The 25,185-nt window shown below is 36.4% G+C and overlaps 2 protein-coding genes and 1 pseudogene across 3 annotated transcripts in view; 2 read left to right on the forward strand and 1 right to left on the reverse strand.

Moving 5' to 3' along the window:
- Positions 1 to 4,756: 4,756 nt before the first annotated feature.
- Positions 4,757 to 5,365, reverse strand: LOC145679272 (uncharacterized). Its single transcript, XM_081749861.1, has one exon. The coding sequence runs from the start codon at positions 5,363 to 5,365 to the stop codon at positions 4,757 to 4,759; it is 609 nt and encodes a 202-aa protein (XP_081605987.1).
- Positions 5,366 to 9,460: 4,095 nt separating this feature from the next.
- Cdk1 (Cyclin-dependent kinase 1) overlaps positions 9,461 to 25,185 on the forward strand; it is a 69,324-nt gene continuing 53,599 nt past the window's right edge. The window contains exons 1-2 of one of the 2 annotated variants that reach the window (XM_081771631.1): positions 9,461 to 9,544; positions 15,944 to 16,019. In XM_081771631.1, coding sequence (XP_081627757.1) covers positions 15,983 to 16,019 — 37 coding nt within the window. In that variant the 5' untranslated portion in view covers positions 9,461 to 9,544; positions 15,944 to 15,982. Of the gene's footprint in view, positions 9,545 to 9,662; positions 9,731 to 15,943; positions 16,020 to 25,185 lie in introns of those variants that run through there. The other variant, XM_081771620.1, reaches the window with a different exon arrangement.
- On the forward strand, positions 20,026 to 23,444 carry LOC145665558 (cytochrome c oxidase subunit 2 pseudogene; annotated as a pseudogene).

Raw genomic sequence — 25,185 nt, forward strand, 5'->3', positions numbered from 1 at the left:
GACCAAGATACTGAGTTTAACGTTGAATAATCTGACGTTCATTGACTCATTGAACTTCCTACCTATGGCATTAAGTAAATTGTCAAAAGCGTTCAATTTACCCGCAACCAAAGGCTACTTCCCGCATTTCTTCAACACCAAGGAGAATCAATCGTATATTGGACCACTTCCAGAAACGAAGTATTATGGTGCAGATGAAATGGCCGTCGAAGACAGAAACAAGTTCATGCAGTGGTACAACGATCATCGTAATGACACGTTTGATTTTCAGAAAGAAATTCTCAAGTATTGTATTCAAGATGTCAATGTACTGCGACAAGCATGCGTTTCGTTTATGACGTCATTTGAAACAGAAACCAAAGTGAATCCCTTCTTGGAGACGATCACGATTGCCAGTGCTTCCAATTTAGTATTCCGCCGGAATTTCCTTAAACCCAACACCATTGGAATTCTACCGGCACATGGCTATCGATGGAGAAGTACCCAATCGATCGCTGCAATGCAATGGCTGGCCTACATTGAAAAAACCGAAGAAAAACAAATCTTACATGCGGCCCGACAAAAAGAAGTGTTTATTGCGGGATTCCATGTTGATGGTTACTACCAAGATCCTGAGACGTTAGAGGAGCACGTCTACGAGCATGCCGGCTGTTTTTACCACGGGTGTAAAGTATGTTTTACTACAGGCCGTAATCAGCCCATCTACAGCAATCCAGAAGACACCATGGAATTCCGTTATGAACGAACGCAACGCAAAAATGCAAGACTGCGTGAATTGGGGTACATTGTACATGAAATGTGGGAGTGCGAATTTAATCAGTTCTTAAAACAAAATCCTGCAATGGCGACGTATCTGAAGAATCACCCGTACATGAACCGCAGACCATTAAATCCAAGAGATAGCTTTTTTGGAGGAAGGACCAATTGCGTAAAATTGTACCACCAAGTCGACGAAAAAGCGGGGGAAGTAATAAAATATTACGATATTGTCTCACTTTATCCTTATGTAAATAAGTGTGCTAAATACCCTGTAGGCCATCCACGAATTTATCTACAGGGTGATGAAAACATACCACCAATAAATAAAGTCAATGGTCTAATCAAAATGTCGATATTACCAAGTCGCCATCTTTATCATGGTCTCCTGCCTTACCGATGTAACAAGAAACTACTCTTTCCACTGTGTGCTGCGTGTGCCGAAGAAATGAACCCAGACCCTACAGCAACGTGTACGCACAACGACCAGGAGCGGTGCCTCACTGGAACATGGGTATCATATGAAATCCAGAAAGCAATAGAATTAGGATATCAACCAGTGGAAATTTTTGAAATTTGGGATTATGACATTGAACAATATGATCCCATCACGAAAACAGGTGGCTTGTTCACGGAATATATCAATACATTTTTAAAATCAAAAATGGAAGCGTCTGGCTGGCCTAGTTCCTGTGTGACCGAAGAAGACAAATCAAAATTCATACAAACCGTCCTAGAGCGTGAAGGTATTGCATTGGATCGGTCCAAAATTGAAAATAATCCTACACGAAGAACCTTATCTAAGCTTTGTCTTAATGCTCTATGGGGAAAGCTTTGCCAAAGATCAAACTTTAGCCAGACCACAATTATTGATCGGCCGGAAGAATTTTATGAAAAACTCACTTCCCCCGACATTAAACTCCATCAAATTGTACCCATCAATGATACGATGTTGTATGCGTTCTGGGAGTACAATGAACATGTGCCTGTTCAAAACCGAAACACCAATGTCGTGTTAGGTGCATTTACAACATGTCAGGCACGTCTGGAACTGTACAAGTACCTGGAAATGTTGCAGGAACGTGTTTTATATTTCGACACGGATTCTGTAATATTTACGGAGAAGCCCGGGGAGCCAACCATTGAACCTTCAACGTACTTGGGATGCTTATCGAATGAGATGGAGTCTTACGGACCACGAGCATACATCAAGACATTTGTCAGTGGAGGACCAAAAAATTACAGCCTAGAAATATACAATCCGGATACCAACGTCACCAGTTACATATGTAAAATTAGAGGATTTACATTAAATTACAATGCAGGACAGCAATTAAATTTCAATACGCTAAAAGAAATGATTACAAATCAATGCCGTGGACAAGTCACCATCACTATCCCCCATAAGATATGCAGGACCAAAGACCATACCATCGTCACACGAAAGGAAGAAAAAATGTACAGTATCCGATACACAAAACGTCGATTTAAAGAAATCAATTCTTATGATACGGTTCCATACGGGTACGTTAAAAAACAGAAGATGGAACTGGAAAAAGAAGATGAAGAAGAAAAAACTGTAAATACCCAATAAGGCCACCATTTCTTTTTTCCTTTTCCTTTTTTCCACTCCTTAATCACAAAACCAACACCAAGAAGAAAATGAAGTACCCACAAGAGTTCATAAATCACCACCAACACCATCAGTGGAAGAAAATGCAGTCATCTCGTACCGAAGGAGGAACCTTGACCATAAAGGAGCAACACCAAGAAAAATGCAGTACCCAGAAGAGTTCATAAACATCCATCGGTGAAAAAAAAATGCAGTGATCCTGTACCCGAGGAGGAAGATGAGCCTAAACAGATCCATCATTTACGAGTAAGTTTTATTTCTCTCTTATCAATATTGACTCATTTTTATTGTTTCAGAAAAAAAGAAATTCTTAAAGTAATCCGTCGTTTCTTCTTTTTCTTTACAGGATACGTCTACAACATTCGAAGATGATGACGCGTCCAACATATTCATTAAACTAGATCCTGTATTTATTATGTTAATAAACATGTATAGGAAGAGCACATACTTTTCGTTAAAATACAACAAGTTGAAAAAAAATATGTTTTATTATTTCTTGAAACCCTGAACACTTGTTTTCAAATAAATGGTAATCTTGAAAATTTAAGGTGAAAAATATATTCAAGATTTGGTTTACATGATTTTGTTCGAAAAAATAATTAAAGAATTTTTTAGTGTCCAAAATTTGATTTTTAATTTAGTTCGAAAAATTTTTAATTTGAAAATTTTCAAATGTGGTTTACATCTTTAGTACGAAACTTATTTTTTAAAAAAAAATTGGTTCGAAATTTTTTTAAAATTTTTAGTTCGAAAAATTTTGATTTGAAAATTTAGTTCGAAAGTTTTTAGTTTAAAATATTTTTTCGAAAAATTTTTAATTTTTTTAGTTCGAATTTTTTTTGGGTTCGAAAATTTTTTGTTCGAAAATTTTTTGATTTGAAAATTTAGTTCGAAAGTTTTTAGTTTAAATTTTTTAGTTCGAATTTTTTTTAAAATTTTTGTTTCAAATTTTTTAGTTCGAAAATTTTTTGTTTGAAAATTTGTTTAAAATTTTTTTAGTTACAAAATTTTTTTAGTTCGAAAAATTTTTTAGTTTAAAATTTCTTGTACTCTGCGGAACCGTTTCGAAAAGAATCGGAGCAGTTTAGGTAGAAAAAAATCTGGCAACGCTGTTTCCATTAATGAAGCGCTTACTGAGCGTTTAAAAAATCGCTTAAACTCACAACAATGTGTTATAAGAAATCTACAAGCGACACCTCTCTTTCACCATTGTTACTTCCAGAGACATAGACTACTAATTCAAGGACAGGATCTCCATCAAGGTAAAAAAGCTGGTAATCATCTTATCTGTCAAAGAGAACGATAATATTTAAGGTAAACTTCAGTACAATATCATGATACCAAAAAAGGGTTATTTAAGGAGGAGGTTGAACCCTTCATGGGAACTTTAAGGATAACCATAAAAAAAAAAAATCCAGGTCTATGGTGATCACCGACATATTGCTCTATATTTCACTCATGGGGTGTGTGGCGGGTCTAAGATCACGTGACCTCTGTCGGCCAATCAGCATCGAGGTACCAAAGGACTCATCTTACCCATAAAAAGGGAACGAATTTTAAAAATCCCAGGGCTTAAGATCACGTGACCTCTAGCATTGGGGTACCAAAGGATTCATCTTACCCGTAAAAGGGAACGAATTTTCAAATATCGCAGGGTCTAAAATCACGTGACAGCTATCAACCAATCAGAATCACACATCTTACCCGTAAAAGGGAACAAATTTCAAAAATCCAGGGTGAGGTCGGGGTGACTCATGACGTCATACCACGTGACCTGGAAAGTTTGAATTTCCCGCGTGGGCGGGGCCTAACGTCACGTGACTTCTCTCAGCCAATCAGAATCGAGGTACCAAAGCACTCATCTTAGCCGTAAAAGGGAACGAAGTTCAAAAATCCCGGTCGTAAAAGAGAGTGAGGATGAGTCATTCGGCCATAACGGGGGGCCTACTACTATGTGGGATTGAGGGGCCAAATTCCCGTCACTCTAAAACCATTAATGGCGTTTTGAAGCAGTTTGTGCTTTCATGTACGCTTTTCCAAAGAGTTCTGCTACCTCAAATGCAGAGAGAGGCAGCACACAACCGTCTTCTGTCCTAACAGTTCTCATCCAAATCCTGATCTCTTCACTGTAGTACGTTTTTAAGGAACTAATGAAGGTTCAGTCAAGAGGCTGCAGTTTGTGCGACGAATGTGGAGGAATACAAAGTATGGAGACGAGACATTATTGCTTCTCGCCAAATATAAAACTTCTAAATTCCTTGAGTGGGCATAATGGCCATCAAGAATGAGCAACAGTGGAGATTCTTCAGATGGCCTTGTGTGTTTAATAAAATGTCTGAATCATTCAGTGAAGAGATTACTCTGTACTCACCCAGAAGGATGACACGCTTCAATAGATCCTTCAGGAGCACCGCGCATGAGGTGATTTGACCACTTTTTCCTTGGAAATACTAGCATGGGAGGAACATAAATACCCGTGGCACTCATACACGTTATTACGGTCACTAAAGAGCCTCGTTCTGCAGAGCTAATTGCGCCTATTTGACGTTTTCCTTTGTGTGCAAGAACTTGAGGAACTTTTGATTGAACGACAGTCAGGCCTGTCTCATCAACGTTAAATATGGGATCAGCAGAAATGTTCTTATTATCAATCTCCGATTGCAAAAGGTCAAAGAAGTGAGTCACTTTTTCTTTACAAAAGCCAACGGTTCGATTGTATAACGTTTGTGTCGGTTTTCTGAAAGAAAGTTTTCCCTTGTGTCTCTTCATAAACAATTTCAGCCAAGTCTTTCCTGCAAACTCGTGGGACTTCGAAAACGAGTATGCAAGTCCATTTTGTTTGGCTAATTGATATGCCATAATTCGCACATCCCTCCGAGTAAGACCAAAAAATCTGTCTTCCATAACTAACAGGTACTGGACCAATTCCTCCTCCATTTCCGGTGTTAGAATTGGTTTTCTTCCAAGCTTCTTCATAACAGCTTCTCAGGACTCAATTTAGATGACGCCAAGCGAAAAAGTGTTGTCCGAGGTACATTATATATATTGGCCGCCTTCAAAAATCCCATTTTCTTCTTCCTCACATCGTGAATTGCACTCCTCATTGCGTTGCGGTCCCAAGTCATCCGTTGTTTATTCAGCTGGAAAACGAAACAAAAAGATTGCATAAGACTCTAAATATGGAATACTATTCCATATTTAAAACCTTATGGTATTGCAAGCCTCGCCATATTTGTTTTCATAACCACAAAAATGGTACTTAGCCTGGTTACAAACAGTGTTGGGAAGTAACGTAACGCAAGTAACGCGTTACTTGTAACGCGTTACATTTTAAGTAACGTTTCCTAGTAACGCGTTACATTTTTTCCAAAGTAACTGTAACGGTAACGCGTTACAAATTTTTAAGTAACGTACCTAGTTTGCGTTACTTTTCCGCGTTACATTTCGGATGAGTAACTACAATATATGTATTTTTTTTTCGGAAACAAATGTTTCTTTCCTGTAAGTGAATTTCTCAGAATGGAACAACGGAGCATGAACGATGTCAGTGACCGACGATTCCTGCACTGTTGGTCTTTTCCCATTTTGCCTTATGACCTCTAGCAATGAAATTTGCATGTAAAACCTGTTATCACTTTTCATCTTAATGTAACGCGGAACGGGAAATCTCGATGTGCATTTTCCCGTTTTACCTTACGAACTTTACGATGATAGGCTTGCAAATACATTCATAGATAGAATTTGATTTTTTTATTTACATAACAAAATATAGTGCCACTTGCTGATTTTGGAAGATGAGGACAGCCTCAGGGAAATCACGTGTACTGATTGCAAGCACCTGGAAGATTTTGTCTTAGATTTTGACAGCTCCAAATCAATACATTCAGTGAGTGAACTACGAGTGTAATGGTACTGGTAGTCTATTTTACTTTGAATGGTGTTGTTTTTATGAAGATGGAGAACGAAAATATTTTATCGTTCGAACATTTGAAAGAATACTTTTTCTTACAAGCTGAAGATGGTGGTGAACAGAATTTAAAAGTAAAGTGGTGCCCCGGCGAGAAATATTTATCAACAACTAGGGTGCCATAATTAACGACATACAGTAAGGGGTTAATATGAATAAACTGTGTTCTGATGAGCAGGCCTACTTTATTGATGTAATGTTGATGGTATGTAATATTAGAGTTCTTTTAGATCAGTTTGCATATCCTAAAGTCCCGTTGATTATAGAGTTTGAAATTAGCTTTAAAAAGCCTGTATCGATTTTAGAGTTTTTGGTAAGTTTTGATTAACCCCCCAGTTCATGTGTTCTCATTTTGTCAGTTGTAGTGTAATGTTTCTCTATATTCTGTCTTTTTAATTTTACATAGCAACATTGTTATTATTATATAATTAGTTTAGCAGAATAATAATAAGCAACCATTTTTCTAACGCATAGGGATGGGCACGAGTCAAGCTAAAACTCGACTCGAATCCAAGTCGACTTTCGAGTCGAGTCAAAAGCAATATTCTCAAGTCGAGTTCCGAGCGGATTTCATGTTTTTCGCGTCGAGTTTCGAGTCGAGTCGAGTTTGATAAATGGCTCGCTCGTTTTAACTCGTTTTGAAATCATGGCCTGATTACACTGGAAAGCGAAAACCATGAGAAATGTAAGCTAAGCAGTAATATGGAATACTTTTAGTGTTGATCACGAGAGGGGACACTGCTCACATCTCGTCGCGTCTCGATAGCGAGACTACAAGAGATTTTTTATAACAAGCTTAGCTTAGCTCGGCTCGGCTAAACTGAACCGATGGCTCAAGCCGGCTTGCTTGGGGTGAACCATCGGCTCGAGCTGGCTTGGTTGGGATGAGCCATCTGCTCGGTTCGACTCAACTGAGCGAAGGGCTCTAACCGACTCGGTTGGGTAAGCTGTTGGCTCAGCTCACTTCTCGGTTTGGTTCGATAGTGAATGAGCTGTGAGCCGAGCTGCTCGAGTCGTTGACAATTCTAAACCCGGGCCGAGCACTTTTGAAGATGTTTGGCTATTACCCTATAACTTTTAACAATGTTTGGCTCGAGCCCGAATACTCAACCTAGACCCTCAATCCAAATTCAGAAGATCGTTAACATATCCTTGACTTCTAGACTTCACGACTACCGAGGTTGGCAATCAACTACTTTTTTAGTATTCAGATATAAACCGCCTATCTTTCGTGTTTATACAGAGTGTTGCTATAATAATAATAATAATAATAATAATAATAATAATAATAATAATAATAATAATAATAATAATAATAATAATAGTAATAATAATAATAATAATAATAATAATAATAATAATAATAATAATAATAATAATAATAATAATAATAAGTTGTAGTAGTAGTAGTACCATTGACAATAATTATATTGTCTATGTAAGATACTTGAAGAGAGTACTCGAAACTATACACCAGATTTGGCTCAACTCGACCCGAATTCGAGTCGAGTTGGAGGAAATTTTTCAAACTGAGTTCTCGGGTCGAACTCAAAGATTTTTGTTTCTAGTCGAATCGAGTGTCAAAGAAAACTTGCTCGAACTCACTAGTCCCCATCCCTACGAGTAACGCAGTATGGCATTGTAGTCAATGTTACATTACATTAAAATGTTCATGTAGCTGTCAAATAATAATTTGTCCTTGCATTTACATAAATCGATCCAGAACGTGCAATAATAATAATAATAATAATAATAATAATAATAATAATAATAATAATAATAATAATAATAATAATAATAATAATAATAATAATAATAATAATAATAGCGGTAGTAATAGTAGTACGGAAAACTGAAGTAATAAGATTTTTTTCATATTCAAAGTTTCGGACCTAAAAGTAACGCATTAGTAACGCGTTACTTTCGAAGTAAAGTAACAGTTACTTTTTTGAGGCAAGTAACGCGTTAGTAACGCGTTACATTTTAAAAGAAAGTAAAGTAACTTGTAACGCGTTACATTTTTACAAGTAACTTACCCAACACTGGTTACAAAATAATCTAACTTGCATAGACTATAGCTAGAAAACACCAACTTTCCGCGTGATTCACTGTCAATAATTTCAAACTACAATGTGACTAAGAAAATTACTTCTGAAACACTGACCTTCGATAATCAACAATTGCGAACATCCACTCCTTGAAGTATAACGTGCAACAAACTGCTTACTTCAGCACAGTGGCGTAGCACACTTTTGCGGGGCCCCCCGCAAAGTATAGAGAAGGGGTCCTAGTTGTAAAGCCAATAGAAGTAAGGTTGGAGTTCTACTTCTTTAAATCTTTATTCATCGCAAGACTTCGGGGCCCCCTATACCTTGGGGCCCCCCGCACTGCGGGGGTTGCGGGGGCAGCTGCTACGCCACTGCTTCAGCACAAACTGACCTGAAACGCATGACTGGGTATATAGTCAAGCGTCTCCGGGCACCTTCACGAGAGTGCACCACCTACCAGGGTAGATACGATGGTATTCCATATTCTCAACCCTATTCCATATTTAGGTACTTTCCTCTCTCTCTCTCTCTCTCTCTATATATATATATATATTGAGACACGTTAATATAATTCGGGTTCAGTGGAAACGATTAACTATCCAGTCTATCCAGTTTGCATATGAATTTGCTATAGAATCGGTTTCATTGGGGAATTACTGTGATAATTTCGACACGGACTAGCACATATTTAAATGAGCCAAACACGGCTCAATTGAGCACACATTGGCTTGATTCAGCACGACTCGGTTTTTGTGATTTTGCAACGACAATTCGTGCTGACTTAGGTAAACACTAACCTGGGCTGGATTTTCAATGCGATTTTTTTAAAGGTAAATTACTTCATGCCTCATTCCCCACCAACTTTCGCAAAAATGAGTAGTGTGCTGCAGCAACACAAAAAGCAATTATAACTGCAAACGAAAATGCATATTATGCGATGGATCGACAGTATCATAACTGAATAAGGTCTCTCTTACAGGACTCAAAATGGCGGTATAAAAAAATCGTTAAATTCATTTTGTTGCTCTATATGTACCCATTATTCTGTAAGCGTTCTCCGTGATTGGTTGCCTTGTCGTGACGTCAGTTGTCGTTCTTCAAGAGTTCGAGTTTGAATGTGTTTTAATTTCAAGTACCTAGGTAAGTTGACTAATATTGCTAAAATTGATTTAGAAATTTGTTTTTCAAAACTAATTTACTCACATTCGTTAATTACAACGTATTGCTCTTAGTTCATGAGTTAACTTCATTCACAAAATTTTCCAATTTACAAAATGACCGGTACTTAACGTTAAGAATTACTGATCGTTTAACAGCATGGAAACGGTACTGTATGTCATTGCACTTAAGTTTTGCTCGTATTAAGTTTGTGTAGGTGTATAATGTTACTCAAGCAATCGTATATGAATATTAGAGTTGTGAGAAGTTACAACTTGAAGTTTCTAACAGTGTTGTAGAAATAATGCTTTAACATGTCAGGTTATTGGAAGTTAAATCGTAGTGCCTTTTGTAGTACGTAAATTAATAGAAGTATTTGTAGCTTCTGTGATGTTAACGTCTAATATTAGTGTTTTGCATAATAGAATAGAATTGGTTGCACATATACTATAAGCTTTACTGTTATTACCGACTTCGTACCTGTATGTTAACATAAAATCTTGAAGACTGCCTATTATAAAGCAGTTTTGTTGAAATGGCTTTTAATAAGCTAGTACTATAGTTTAACAAACAAAATATGGTTTATGAGTTTCACAAAGACAGAATGTGAAATCCAAAATCACAATTAACGCATCAAGAACAAAGCATGATATAAGGTAGTTTTTATACAAGTAGATCGCGATTTTTTTTAGGTTTTTTTGTCTTGTGTATGATACTCGTAAAGGTGCGATCTTATTTTAGGTATACACAAATATGTTAACTTTAGGGCAGACTGGTTTACTTTTGGCGCACCATTAGAAAGAATTGTTGAAAGAGTGTAATTCTTTGGTTAATGTTCCGTTAAGGGGGTCCAGTAATTTCTTCCACACGAAATTTGTAATTTCTCCACTTCTTTCCATTGATTTTCGTTTGATTACATAATATAACGTTATATTAGGTTAGGTTAGTTTTGGACCCCCTTAACGGAACATGACCAGTTCTTTCACTAATTTCCTACTTGTCCGCTAAAAGGTTTCTGCTGAGCGACATGGAAATATCTCACTTGGCATACATAAATTTAAAGGGAGCCACCAGAAGTAATTGTTGAAAATCCACAATTCTTTTACATTAGAAACTTGCGTATGAGTACGGTTTTTAGATGTATGGCATAAAAGCTACGGAGCATAAACACAAACCAACCTGTGCTAGACATAGTCACTAAAAAGCACGAATGCTATCTAACCGAGTAAGAGCAGGGAGAAGCTGGTGGGCTCGCGAGGTAGCGCATACAAAGGAAACAGCACAAGAGTAGTTGAAAGTGGGTTTTGACAGTGATGTGGATATCAATAGAACTTGTCTTGGTTTAGTACTAGTAGCACTCCACTTGTATACCTAAAATGCAGATTCTGTAGACTGCAAAAATGTATTGACGGTAGAAAATAGCATCTGATGCTCACTTATTTTATCCGTCATAAAGCACTTTTAATGATTTTACAGTTCTAAACTTAAAATACAGCTGTGTTACTTTGTATTTAATTCTGTCGCCTGCAAGATTTTGTTCGTTATAAACATGTCTTTTTATGCAAAGGATTGAATTTTAATTGTAAATCTTCCGAAATGTGGTGCGCCCAAACTACACCAGTACCGTAATATTTTTTTCACAGAAGCAATGTATACCTAATGGAAGTATAAGGAAATCTTATTTCTGATTTGCTTAATAATGTTAGAAAACTTAATCTAAAATGTATGTAACCCCTTAATATTGGATATGGAAACCACGATGAACTCATGTGAAGGCAATGTTCTAGTGAAAGGGAACGTCTTAACTTATATGCAACAGTAGATTTTTTTTTTTTTTTTTTTAACGCGCTAACGTTTATAACCACCATCGCTGACACGCCTACTCCCTACGGTCGCACCTGCTGACTCGGTTACGAGCAATTCGTGCATTTTCGTCGCAACCTAGCATAAGTTTTTTTTCTTACTATTTTCCCGGCATGTGTCTGGACACTATTTATACTCGTAACGGTTAAGTTCTCCTGAAGTCGATATGTACCGAGCGGACACAGGAAAGCAACTCTTCCTACATGAGATAATTTATGAGATATTGCGAGTGCGTGTTCCTGATATAAGAAATACATATATAATGAAATCATGTATGTATACCTGATACCGTGAACATACCCTTCGTAAGAAAGAGCTCCTTCCGCACGCATAACCACAAGTGACCACGAAAAGTCTTTTCCACACGTGCTGCGGACAAGGTTGTCACATTTTTCCTTGAAAATGTCTGGACACTATATGTTCTTCTTTTCTAGAGGGAGCCATAGAGAAAACCGTAGTAGAAACTTATTGACGCGTGAATTGTGTAATAAAGAATAATCTAAGAAAACTGTTAAATGATCCATTGCCTACAACATAGTTCAAATCGGACGAAAATATCAAAATTCACCACGAGTCATTCTTTATATATATATATATATATATATAGATAGATAGATAGATAGATAGATAGATAGAAACATGAATTTGTACAGAATGTTCCTTGTTACAAAATCAAGGACTAAGAACAGATTGTTTAAAAATATGTTTTATAGGGGGAGTAAAAGAGGGTTCAAATAGCTTTTGCTAAGAATAGAGTATCTCATGAATCCTTCAATTTTTTTTTTTTTTTTTTTTTAATTCCGTTGTTGAGAATTAAAAATGGAGTCATTTTCTATAATATTATACCGTACCTATAATTTTAGTTTTATCGAAGAAAAAGTCCCAGGTAATTAAAAACAAACATTAGTGCAAAATATAAGAAAATTGCAATTCAGGGTGTCTATCGGTCACGAAAATCATGAAAAGGTCACGAAATTTAGCTTTAGGGTCACGATTTTTTTTTTTTTTTTATTATATATATCTGTACAAATATAAATGCAAACCGGAAAATTTTGTTCTATGAAACGTCAAACTTCACCACCAAATATGTCTATGGTCGGTTTTAGACGCTACCAAATCGCAACCGAAGTATGTTTCTATCACATGTATGACAATTCAGCCTAATTCGCACCCAAATTCCTACTTGAGAATGTTACGAAATTTTATGGTTTGGTAAAGAAAAGTCACGAAATTTCATTTTGAAATTTTAGTAGAGACCCTGCAATTTGATTATCACTTGGTTGATAAACCTGTCAGTAAACTAAACTTAAAATAAAATTTAAAACAGGCTATTGTGAAAATATGTAAATATTTTAGTATTGTATTGAAATCAATATAATTCAGTTGCTTGCAAATGTCTTACATGAAAACGTATCCTAAGGTTAGTGGCTTGGGTTGGGTTTTAGGTTCTCATCATTGAAGCCAATAAATAGGCGATATTAAAGCAATGTTTAGATTTATTGTATATTATCCCAATTGGGACGCGCGACAACTATTTAACTCGATCTTGACTAGTGTTGGCCACGAGAAGAGACGTCTTGTTAAGTTTGAAGAAATCTTGTCTCGATTCTCAAAGAATTGTTCACCTCATCTCAAAAAATTTTTTCATCTTGTTCAGTAATTTTATATTGTTGACTTTTAAAATAATCTTGGTAAATTTTTACATTTAGTAATAAGAAATTTAAATCCTTTATAGGGATAGGTGTTGAATAATTAGCATTATTAATTAAAGATACATATCGTCCAGGTTTCTAAACTAATGATCATATCGAAATCAAATCTGTAGCTAGGGTTAGTTCGTCTTCGACTACTTTCAGCCCTTCTCAAATTTTCACTTCTTTGTTGGTTGTATATCAGATAACTTTGCTTGTATGTTATTTTCGGTCTTCGGGTAATGAATCAAAAGATGAAAGAAATATATTGTATTACCAGTGGTAATAAAATAAAACACTCGTATTACTCTAACTATATCTGAATTCTACAAGAATAAGCGTTATCATATTACAAAATAAAAACTTGCAATAAAATATATCAATATTTTAATTAACGCGAGAATAAATGGGGAAATTATTTTTTAGATATGAAATTTTGTAAAAACGTGCAATTATATATTTTCGCCCATTCGTAAATACAAATATTTTGAACAAGAAGAAAGATTAATTGAATAGTAATCAACCTCAAATTTTATAATGTGCATGATCTACGAAAATAAGACAATATTAAAAATTATGGAGTAGGGGAGGCCAGGGTAATAAGAGACAGGGGTTATAAGAGACACGGCCAAAAGATATCCTAAATATTAAATCAAAATTATATTTAAAAAAAAAAGAAAAAATGGAACATCAATACCCCAATTGCACTTATGAACTAACATGAGTTTTTATATTGTTGTCATGCTATGAAAAAATACCTTCACTTTGAACTTACCACATAAGTTCGTGACTGCTTTAAATAAAATTTTATTGTAAAGAGTGGATTACAAATGTGGAAATGACTGCTATGTAACTTTGTGACTAAGATTATGAAGATTGATGTGAAATTTAAAAAAATGCTGAAACCTTGCATTTCATGTCAATTGAGGGTATGTCTCTTATTACCCCATTTCAACTTTGTTTATTTAGCGCATATGACGAGTATAACCCTTTTTTTGTATATAGAAAGTAAATAGAAAATTCCTACTTTGGCAATTCAGTCAGTCTATGCATAGATAGTAACAGTGGAGAATATGGTTTGGATCAAATAGTTTCATCATCAACTGGTGAAACTTTGCCAGGAGAAATTGATCCAACCAGAGCAGAATCTTGCTTAGAAATGTATTACACCGTGTACTATGATCTTGACTGGTATATTGGGAAGGTTATTGCTTTCCCAGATGAAGGACCGTGCAAGGTTATATATTTGAAAAAAGAACTAAGTGGTTTCAGTTGGCCTGCCTATGATGACATTCAAACAGTGACATCCAAATTGGTGTTTTATGGACCTATCAAATGGGCCATTCCATAGTACCTTGCCACTTGATCCACGCATTAGGCAGTTAGGTCGAGTTAAGTTATTAGAACGTGTACATATATTCGTATGTTTTTCTCATTTCCGTTGAGATGGCAAATTTTCGTGATTTCAATGTGACATTGAAAATTTAACTCCTATTACCAGTGGAACACAATTGTTTGTTGACGTTTAGCGTGCTTTTTCGGTATCGAAGCTATATAAAGTGGGACTTGCGGATTAAGGTGGAATCCGAATTATCGTAATACGTTCAAATTTTCATGATCCCCACTGGGAATCGATCCGGGAGCTGCATGCACCAGGGCACGCGTTAGCGACAGACTAGCATTAAGGGCCTGACTATAATACAGAAACATCACTACAAATAAAGTACATACAATCAAGACAAGTTAAGGTTCCCACGGACCTGGAAAGCCTGAAAAAATCAGGAAATTTTAAGTACGGATTTCTATTTTAGAACAAATTTTTCGTTTTTGCATTATCCAGTTATTTGGTAGGAGAAATTTTATAAATTAAATTAGTTTGTGCAGAACAACTTGTGCATACACTATATACATGTACACACATGCATGATAAATGAGGAACCCCTGGTCGATAAAAATATAGTTGCCTATATATATATATATATATATATATATATGAACCTGGAAATTTGACTTGGGCTGGAAAAGTCAGGGAATTCGTGTTCACCAAAAAGTAGGAACCCTACTGGTGACCCTTACGCGAAAATAGTTTGAGATAACAAATGTTCATGCATCTGTTTTGTTTTGATTGTTCTATCTGGGAGTATAAAGACATGAATTACTTAATGAAACAATAGGACGCAAATCAAATAATAAAGCTTAATACTTACCTAACGCTCCAATTGCAGACGTTTCAGTGATAAATGTTGGCTATCAGGAAGAAAGAAAAGCTGTATAGTGTTTGTCCTTATGATGGTGTGTAGGTAACGGATGGAGTGTAATTTGGAAAATACTGGTTAGGCTAATGCATTTTCAATTCAACAAGTTTGAGAATGCACCATGTTTATTTGTTTTGTTTTGTCTGTTTTAAACTACGTTAATTTCGTGTCCTAAGGTGCTTAGACTAACCTTAAAGTATAACCTAGTGTTTGTAGAGTGTTTCCATGATTTTAAAATGGTTTTGTTTCGAGGAATTAGAATTTGAGTTTACGAAGAGGGTGAAGGGAGAGGAAATCCTCATGTTCAACTGGGTTGTATTTCAAAAGTATGATAGTTCGGTTCAGATGTGAATTACAGACCGACTAAATTGTATTAAAATTGGCAAAAGTTTGAATGGTCAAACCTCAAGAGTTTCCGAACAGAGAAGGTCGAAATTTATTTCTTAATCTTATGATTTTGTTTTGTAAATAAGGATTGATGTCAGTTTGCTTACTTGTATTGAATTGATATAAAATGACCCAGTACGAAAGTAAGAACTGCATGTATTTATGATATATTTGTTTATTTGCAGTGTTATAAAAGTGCGCGAACTTTGTGTAACCACTATAAAATGGACGATTTTGTGAAGATCGAGAAAATAGGTGAAGGTGAGTAAATGTTTAAATTAATTTGGAATGCAGAAACGTACAATTGGACGTATTTTAAATGCAGTTAACTGAAATTGGCATAATTTCTATCTTTGGTGTGTGTATTTGTCGTGGAACCTTACAAGGGAACCTTCCGAAAATGATAGTTGCACTGAAAGATATGGTCTATGCCAATTGAAAGAGCTGTAACAGAGATGAGCATTCCCAAAAAATTAGCTGCCCATAGCAATAGGTTCAAGAAATATAAGGGGTGGAAGTTCGGGAAACAGCAAGGTTGGACAAGGGGGAAAAGTGCAAATTCCGCAAAAAAGGGGGGCACGGCAAAATACAATGCTGACAAGTGATGTATAGAAAGAGACTTGCCACAATAGGGAACAAATGAAGGCCACCAGTAGGGTTAACAGTGTTGCCAACTGCAATGAAAAGTACATGTTTTGCAAAGAGCACTACATGTAGTGAGTGCAATATTCAGTATCATGTAGAACATTAGATATGACGTGTATAATCAGTGGTACAATCTAACAAAAGAGAATAGAAAAAACAGAAGTACGAAAAATACGGAAAAGACGAAGTTGGCCAAAATGCGCCATATTTGATCACGAGTTGTGCATATTAGAATGAACAAAACAAGAAGCACCAACTATGCAGGAAACCGACGTACCTAGAGTCGAAAAGAAAAACGAGTTCCAAAGTTGGCAGCACTGGCCATGAAAATCCAGACAATTCTAATATAGTTAGGCCACCCGCTCCACAAAAACAAAATTCCGGCAAGAGGCATTAGCCTTCGCATAATTTGTACATGCTTATCCACATTGTACGTGCAATTGTTCGATGAGACAATGGTCCAAACAGAAGATACATTTGCAGTGAGCACAGCGGAATACTGCCAATCCGTTATGCATGGTACAATGATCGCCTGTGAATGTCTCGAAACAGTACTCTAGAAGTGTCGGAACCTTTGGTGGTCTTTCTATCACATATCCACACCAGTAGAAAGCAAACATAATCAAAGGCTTGATCTACTGTGTGTTCCTGTCTGCAGTACTATCACCGCCTATATGATGTATCCAGAGTGTCCTGAAATAGTTTCAAAGCGAAAAAAAATGTGACACATCCAGTTGTGCAGGAATGTACCCATGTCAGCGGGCGATAAACTTCTGTGAGACGCAAGTGCCCCAAGTCCCCCATCATAGTGTCCCAGGGGCCAACTTCAAACTTTCAAATAGCACCATCGGTCGAGTTATATTTCTTTCGATAAATCATGGAATATGAAACAACGCATATAAGAAATATTTACTATATGGGATTTCAAAATGGCCACCAAAAATATCTGCTCGGTGACAAGAACAACGTGCATTTTGGCGGCCATTTTGAAACCCGTGCTTCATATGGCAAATATTTCTTATAGGCGGTGTTGTATCTATCCAGAGAAACATCATCCCCCCCTGTTCCTACCACTCGGTCCCTGTTGCCATTTGAAAGTTTGAAGTTGGCTCCTGGGACCCTATGATGGGGGTCCTGGGGGCACTTGCATCTCACAGACTTTTATCATCCCCTGACATTGGTACATCCCTACACAACTGGATCCGTCACATTTTTGTTCGTTTCTCAAATCTTTCAGGTCACAAAGTTTGGTGTGACACCCTGTATATTCCCACACACGACCTAACCATGACATAAGTTTACTTCTATTATAGGTTGTTGGCTCAACCCAACCATTTCATGTTCCCCGACTTGGCATTGCCTCAATCACTCTAGCATTGATGCATTCCGAGTGATGCCTGTTGCCGTAATTTTCTGTTTGTGTAGCGAGTGGCCTAACTATATTAGACTTGTCTGGATTTTCATGGCCAGTGCTGCCAACTTTGGAACTCGTTTTTCTTTTCGACTTTAGGTACGTTGGTTTCCTACATAGTCGGTGCTTCTTGTTTTGTTCATTCTAATATGCACAACTCGTGATCAAATGTGGCGCATTATGGCCAACTTCGTCTTTTCCGTATTTTTCGTACTTCTGTTTTTTCTATTCTCTTTTGTTAGATTGTACCACTGATTATACACGTCATATCTTATGTTCTACATGACACTGAATATTGCACTCAACTCGTATAGTGCTCTTTGCAAACATGTACTTTTTATTGCAGTTGGCAACACTGTTAACCCTACTGGTGGCCTCCATTTGTTCCCTATTGTGGCAAGTCTCTTTCTATACATCACTTGCCGGCATTGTATATTGACGTGCCCCCCCCCTTTTTTTTTTTTTTTTTTTGCGAAATTTGCACTTTTTTCCCTTGTCCAACCTTGCTGTTTCCCGAACTTCCACCCCTTATATTTCTTGAACCTATTGCTATGGGCAGCTAATTTTTTGGGAATGCTCATCTGTGTTACAGCTCTTTCAATTGGCATAGGCCATATCTTTCAGTGCAACTATCATTTTCGGAAGGTTCCCTTGTTAGATTATACATTATATATATAGGATGGACCCTTTATCTTAATATTCCCTTGTAACTTTTCAACCAATATACAAAACTCTGAAATTTTACATCTTGCAAATATCCACAGGAAGACATTGTTTGACCTACTCTGCAGTATAATCAGATTAACAAGTTGTCAACGCAACATAGTTATATTTTTTCATGTGGTACAACGTTATATTATTACATCTTTCACAACAACCTAGGTACACTCATGTCCAAAATTATTGTCGCATGTCTATAAATGTGTTGTTGTAGGAATATAATTTGATAACGAATTCGCCCTGTATTTCTTATAACATTAATAAACGGCAAAGACATGTATGTGCCAAATTTCATGTCAAGAGCAGTAAATAAGAACAATAAAACGAAAATAAAATTTTCTTGTCCATTTAGCAACATTTTATTTTACTCATTCTAATTTTCGTATTTATAATTCTTTTCCTATGAAATTTACCACAAATATACATTTTCCGATTATACACCTAGTATCAGTATTAAAAGTACCCTGCAAAATCATTATCAAATTATATTCTTACAAGAAGACAGTTATGGATATGCGACAGTCCTTTTGGACATGAGTGTACATATAAAAGGAAAACATAAAATACAATACTTACTTGGCATTATTGCAAACTAAGGACCCTGGAGTATCACATGCATCGAAAAGCGACCCAATTTCGGAGGGTTCTAAAACAGTAAACGCAACTACCATGAACAGGGTAATTCACATGCAAAATACCTATATGCGATACACTTGTCAGACCAGCTGAAAGGATTTCTGATATCATTGGCAGAATTTCGAGATTGTGCAACGGGAGAGAGGAAATATGAATTTAGAAGGATGTTAAGTAGGCCTACATTTATTTTCGTGTTGGTTATCTTTTTGATCATGGTCGATGAATCTTGGTGTACATGTAGGCCCCTATGAGATATGATCATGCACCAACTTGTAGTCTTGTACCCCCTGTAGTTCCAGAGTACAGGGTGGTAAAAAATGTACAAATTTAATATATTTTGTTGAATCTTGTTAACTTCAATTCGTCATATCTCCCGTAAATATTGAACTAGAGAGAAAAATGATATGCCATTTTGAAGAGGAAAGAATAAGCTACAAGATATGTCAGGAACATTTATTTGAAAATCAAATATTTTCCAGAAAATTTTGGATCAGTGACTTTTTTTTTTTTTTTTTTTTTGTTTAAGCCCATTTGATTTCCTTGAAATTGGGTACCAAGGTAGCTCCATATGTCCGGCATAAGTGTGCCAAATGTCAAATTGTGCCAAGAATGGGTCTGGAGTCTACAATGATTTTCGTGTGGCCATTTCGGGAGAGACATCTGGGGTGCCAATGTGGTAACTTGCCAATTTGTCAATACTGATGAAGTAAGTTATAAGAAATATTTAGCTGTTACTGACCTGCTGGAAGTGACCAATTGTCAGTGGTGCCTGTGTTAAAGCGGTCGACTGGCTTTTTCCACCTCTTACTGATCGTGTATGTACGGCCAGTTGCAGTTATGAAATCAAGATAGATGATGTCAGATGCAGGCAGTGAGAGCACATCTGATATATCTGGATATACAAAGGAAGGTACTGGTTCCATGAGGTTTCAGAAAACAGTCATGTGTCTCGTCGACATGAAGAACACAATCAAGTCACCAGAAGTTACCATAGATGTAAGTAACTATCCCTACTTCTGTGAATGGTAATGCCAGCTTCTGAGCCATCTGCTGCAATTATTAACTCTTCCTTAAAATATGGTTTAGAATAATATTGCCTCATTGCAACCTTTCTTTGAGACATAGGAATCACAGAGTACTGGTTCCAGGAATTTGTCGAGCTGCATCAAATCTGTCCTTTAGGAAAGTGGCTTCCTCTTCATGTTTCCCCTGTGTGCAGTATACATCCACCATTTTAGAATCCGCTGTCATTCATGGTCCAGTTGTACAATTGACGTGGAGTCATGGTCTGATTTGTGTGCGGTCTTTGAAGGCTTGCTTTTGTAGCATTCCTTTCAGTGCACCTCCAATCCCATCATTTTTTTTTTCCGTTTCTTGTACTGAGATGCAGCTCCATCAGAGAATTAATACGTTTTTGACACATTGGCAAACTTGTCTTTCAGGATTTGCATCATTTTTTTTTTCTGCAACAGATGAACTGCATCACTGTCGTGTCTGAGACATTCAAATATTATCATGCTTGTGTGCTACAGCATACCCTCCTCACGATAGTAGGCTACAAATGGGTGCACAGTTGCTTGGGCATTATTCTAGTGGTATCCTGTACCTCATCCTGTAGCACAAAGGAGTAGTTCTTAGAGAAGTTACACACCACAACAAACTCTCTTGGTTTCAAATTTTCTTTGTTGAGTAGGGTATGCCGATTGTTGCTTTGCAATAAACGAATGTTTTTGAAGTACCTCTAGATTATTCGAGAACCTTCCAGGATGTTTATATATTTAGGTCAATGCAGTGTACTACGATTAATAATGGAATGTTTCGAAGATCCGAACAGGATTACTGAATTATAGATTGCACCAGAAATACATTACTGCTAGAGGTCAGTTGCCACATTGGCACCGCAGGTGTCTCTTCCGACATGGTTACACGAAAATCATTCTAGACTCCAGGCCCAAGTTGACATTTGGCACACTTATGCCGGACATATGGAACTACCTTGATACCCATTTTCAAAGAAGTCAGATGGGCACTTCCTAAGATATCACTGAACCAAAATTTCCCGAAAAATATTTGATTTTCAAATAAATGTTCCTGACATATCTTGTAGTCTATTCTTTCCTCTTCAAAATGGTATATCATTTTTCTCTCTAGCTCAATATTTACGGGAGGTATGACCAATTGAAGCGAACAAGATTCTACAAAAAAACATCAAATTTGACCATTTTTTACCACCCTGTACTCTGAAATTACAGAACTAAAATTTGGTGCATGATCATCTCTCATAGGGGCCTACATATACACCAGGTTTCAGTAAATTCTGAGTCGACGAGTTTCTTTTCCGATGAAGAACAGACCTTTAAGATTATGAAGAAATAAAAAGAATGTGATCAGTATGTAACTTATCTCTCTGTTATGTGAGGTCTGTGGACTATTTGTTGAACAAACATTATGAGCATCATCTTTTCTTAGTTCTCTTTCTTTCCACTTGCTTCATTCCACCATTATTGTCCATCTCATTATCACCCTCTGCATTAGCCTCGTCGCGTAATCGTGGGACGATGAACTAAAAGAAAAGTTCCTCTATTCACGTTGGGACCAAAAAATCTTTAAGTACGTATTACAATACTTTTAACTGACCGAAATCTTAATACCTTCTTCTTTGACCCTTCAGGAGGAGGAGATCCAATTTTAAATCAACATCTATTCTGATTCTTTGGTCATCCTGAAGTTTACATTTAAATTCTTCCAGGATTCGGCATAATTTCACATATTGTAACCCAAGAAAGTGGTAAAAAGGAAACTTTTGGTGTTTTAGGAATAATTTATGCAATGCTAGCAATTGGGTTCTTAGGATTTATTGTCTGGGCCCACCATATATTCACTGTTAGTATGGACTTTGACACTCGCGCTTACTTTACTGCAGCCACAATAATCATTGCTGTCCCTACAGGAATTAAAGTATTTAGATGAATCGCCACACTTCACGGAGCACAAATAACTTATTCACCTTCAATTTTATGAACCTTAGGCTTCATTTTCCTATTTACTGTAGGTGGTCTCACGGGAGTCGTATTAGCAAACTCATCTTTAGATATTGTTCTCCACGACACTTATTATGTAGTAGCACATTTTCACTATGTACTATCTATAGGTGCCGCATTCGCTATCATAGCAGGTCTTATTCATTGATTCCCCTTATTTAGAGGAACAACAATAAACCCCACATGATTAAAAATTCAATTCTTAGTAATATTTATAGGAGTAAATATCACATTCTTCCCTCAACATTTTTTTAGGTCTAAGAGGAATGCCTCGTCGGTATTCAGATTACCCTGACGCCTACACTACATGAAATATAGTATCAAGCATTGGTTCATTCCTCTCTTTCATCGCCGTCTTAGTGCTTGTAATTATTATATGAGAAGCTTTCGCAAGAGCTCGACCAGTAATCTTTTCAGATCAACAAACAACATCTCTAGAATGATTTCAGAACCTACCGCCCGCAGAACATAGTTATGCAGAACTTCCCTTACTAACAAACTTCTAAGGTGGCAGATAAGTGCATTGGGTCTAAGCCCCAAATATAAGAGTAATCGTCTTCCTTAGAAATGACCATTTGAAATCAGCTAGGTCTTCAAGATGCAGCATTCCCTGTAATAGAACAAATAATATTTTTTCATGATCATACAATACTCATTGTAACCATAATTACAGTTCTTGTAGGTTATTTACTAGCCTCTCTTCTACCAAACACACATATTAACCGCAACTTATTAGAAGGACAAACTCTAGAAACTATTTGAACAATCTTGCCTGCCATTACGTTAATCTTCATTGCTCTCCCGTCCTTACGACTCCTATACTTGCTAGATGAAATTCATCAACCAGCAATCACTCTTAAAACAATTGGGCATCAATGATACTGAAGTTATGAATACTCTGACTTCTCCTTAACAGAATTTGATTCTTACATAATCCCTATCAATGAAATAAATCCTAATTCATTTCGTCTACTAGATGTAGACAATCGTATTGTATTGCCTATTAATATTGATATTCGTATCTTAATTACCGCTGCCGATGTTCTTCACTCATGGGCCATGTCCGCCTTTGGTATTAAGGCAGATGCTACTCCAGGACGCTTAAATCAAGTAGCAGCTAATATTACACGTACAGGCCTATTCTTCGGTCAATGTTCAGAAATCTGTGGTGCAAATCACAGTTTCATGCCAATTGTTGTTGAGGTCTGCCCTCATTCAGTATTCATTAAATGAATAACAAAAATAATACAAGAACTTTCATTGGATGGCTGAAAGTAAGCAATGGTCTCTTAAACCAAAAGATAGTAAAATAACAATTACTTCCAATGGAAAAATTAGTTAAATTATAACGTAAGCATGTCAAGCTTAAATTACTATCCAATAGTATTTTTCTATTCCACAAATATCCCCCCTAAAATGACTCATCCTATTTATTATATTCTCTTTATGCTACCTTCTATTTGCATCCATTATATATTTTAATTCAAATACACCTGATCCTTACTTAAGCGACACTAATATTAAGAAAACAACCATAAATTGAAAGTGATAACAAACCTTTTTTCAACCTTTGATCCCTCTACTTCAATTATAAACATATCATTGAACTGACTTAGAACGGTAATTGGACTTCTAATTATTCCAATTCCATTCTGATTCTTACCAGGACGACCAAACATTCTATGAAATAAAATTACCTTAACTCTTCGTAAGGAATTCAAAACTATTCTCGGTCCCACTAGTTATCAAGGAAGAACCTTCCTATTTATTTCCCTATTCTCCTTCATCTTGTTTAACAATTTTATAGGTCTATTCCCTTATGTATTTACCAGCTCTAGTCACCTAACCTTCACACTAACTCTCGCCCTCCCTCTTTGAATAAGCTTCATAATCTACGGCTGAGTCAATCACACTCAACATATATTTGCCCATCTCGTTCCTTCTGGAACTCCGGCCCCTCTCATGCCATTCATAGTGTGTATTGAAATAATTAGCAACATCATTCGGCCTGGGACCCTAGATGTTCGACTAATAGCAAACATGATTGCAGGCCATCTCCTCTTAACCTTATTAGGCAATACAGGCCCTTCCTTATCTCTCTCCATACTCTCATTACTAATAATTGGACAAATTGCCCTCCTAATATTAGAATCTGCCGTCGCAGTAATTCAATCATACGTATTTGCAGTCCTAGTTACACTATACTCAAGAGAAGTTACTTATTTCAGCACCACAAAATCATCCCTACCACCTTGTTGATCAAAGTCCCTGACCACTTACTGGGGCCTTAGGGGCCTTAATTACAACTACAGGACTCACTAAATGACAGGGTTGGCTGGTTTAAACCAAGGTGGTTTAAACCAGCTGGTTTTTTCAAAAAAACCAACTGGTTTAAACCAAAAAAAAAAAAAAGTTCGTAAAAGTGTAAGTGTTTGTAAAATCTTGATAAACACACATTTGTGGGTTAGCACGTTTCACTCCCGTATATTATTCGTATTATATTCAGACCTAAATTCCCCATTCATTACTAAAAAAGATTATACTACAAAAGCAACTTTTTTTTTATAAGTTTATAAATGTTTATTTTGTGATTTTTGTAGTTATTATTATGTGATTGCAACCGAAGAAAAATTCTAAATGTTGTTTCGTTTCAATGTTTACTATTGACAAAATACATCGAAAATGTCGTACTTTTTTTTTGTGTGTGTGGGGGGAGGGGTCATACAGACCCCACGAGAGGCATTTAGTGAAATAAGTATCTTTGGTATCTATTTATGTATAAATGAGTCTGAGCCAAAGTGGACTCAAATAATTCGTATCTTTATTCACTTTTCTTATTGATATGCAGATTAAGTCGTTGTATTTCCTTAATTTGGACCAATAGAGGTCGTTGTTAACTAACTTGAACTAAATTAGTTCTTCTGTACTCCGTAGTACTTTGAAATTGTTTATATGTAATTCTGTGTAATGGTTT

Source organism: Thermobia domestica, chromosome 1 (genome assembly GCF_964235325.1).
Source record: "Thermobia domestica chromosome 1, izTheDome1.hap1.1, whole genome shotgun sequence".
Lineage (NCBI taxonomy): Eukaryota > Metazoa > Arthropoda > Insecta > Zygentoma > Lepismatidae > Thermobia > Thermobia domestica.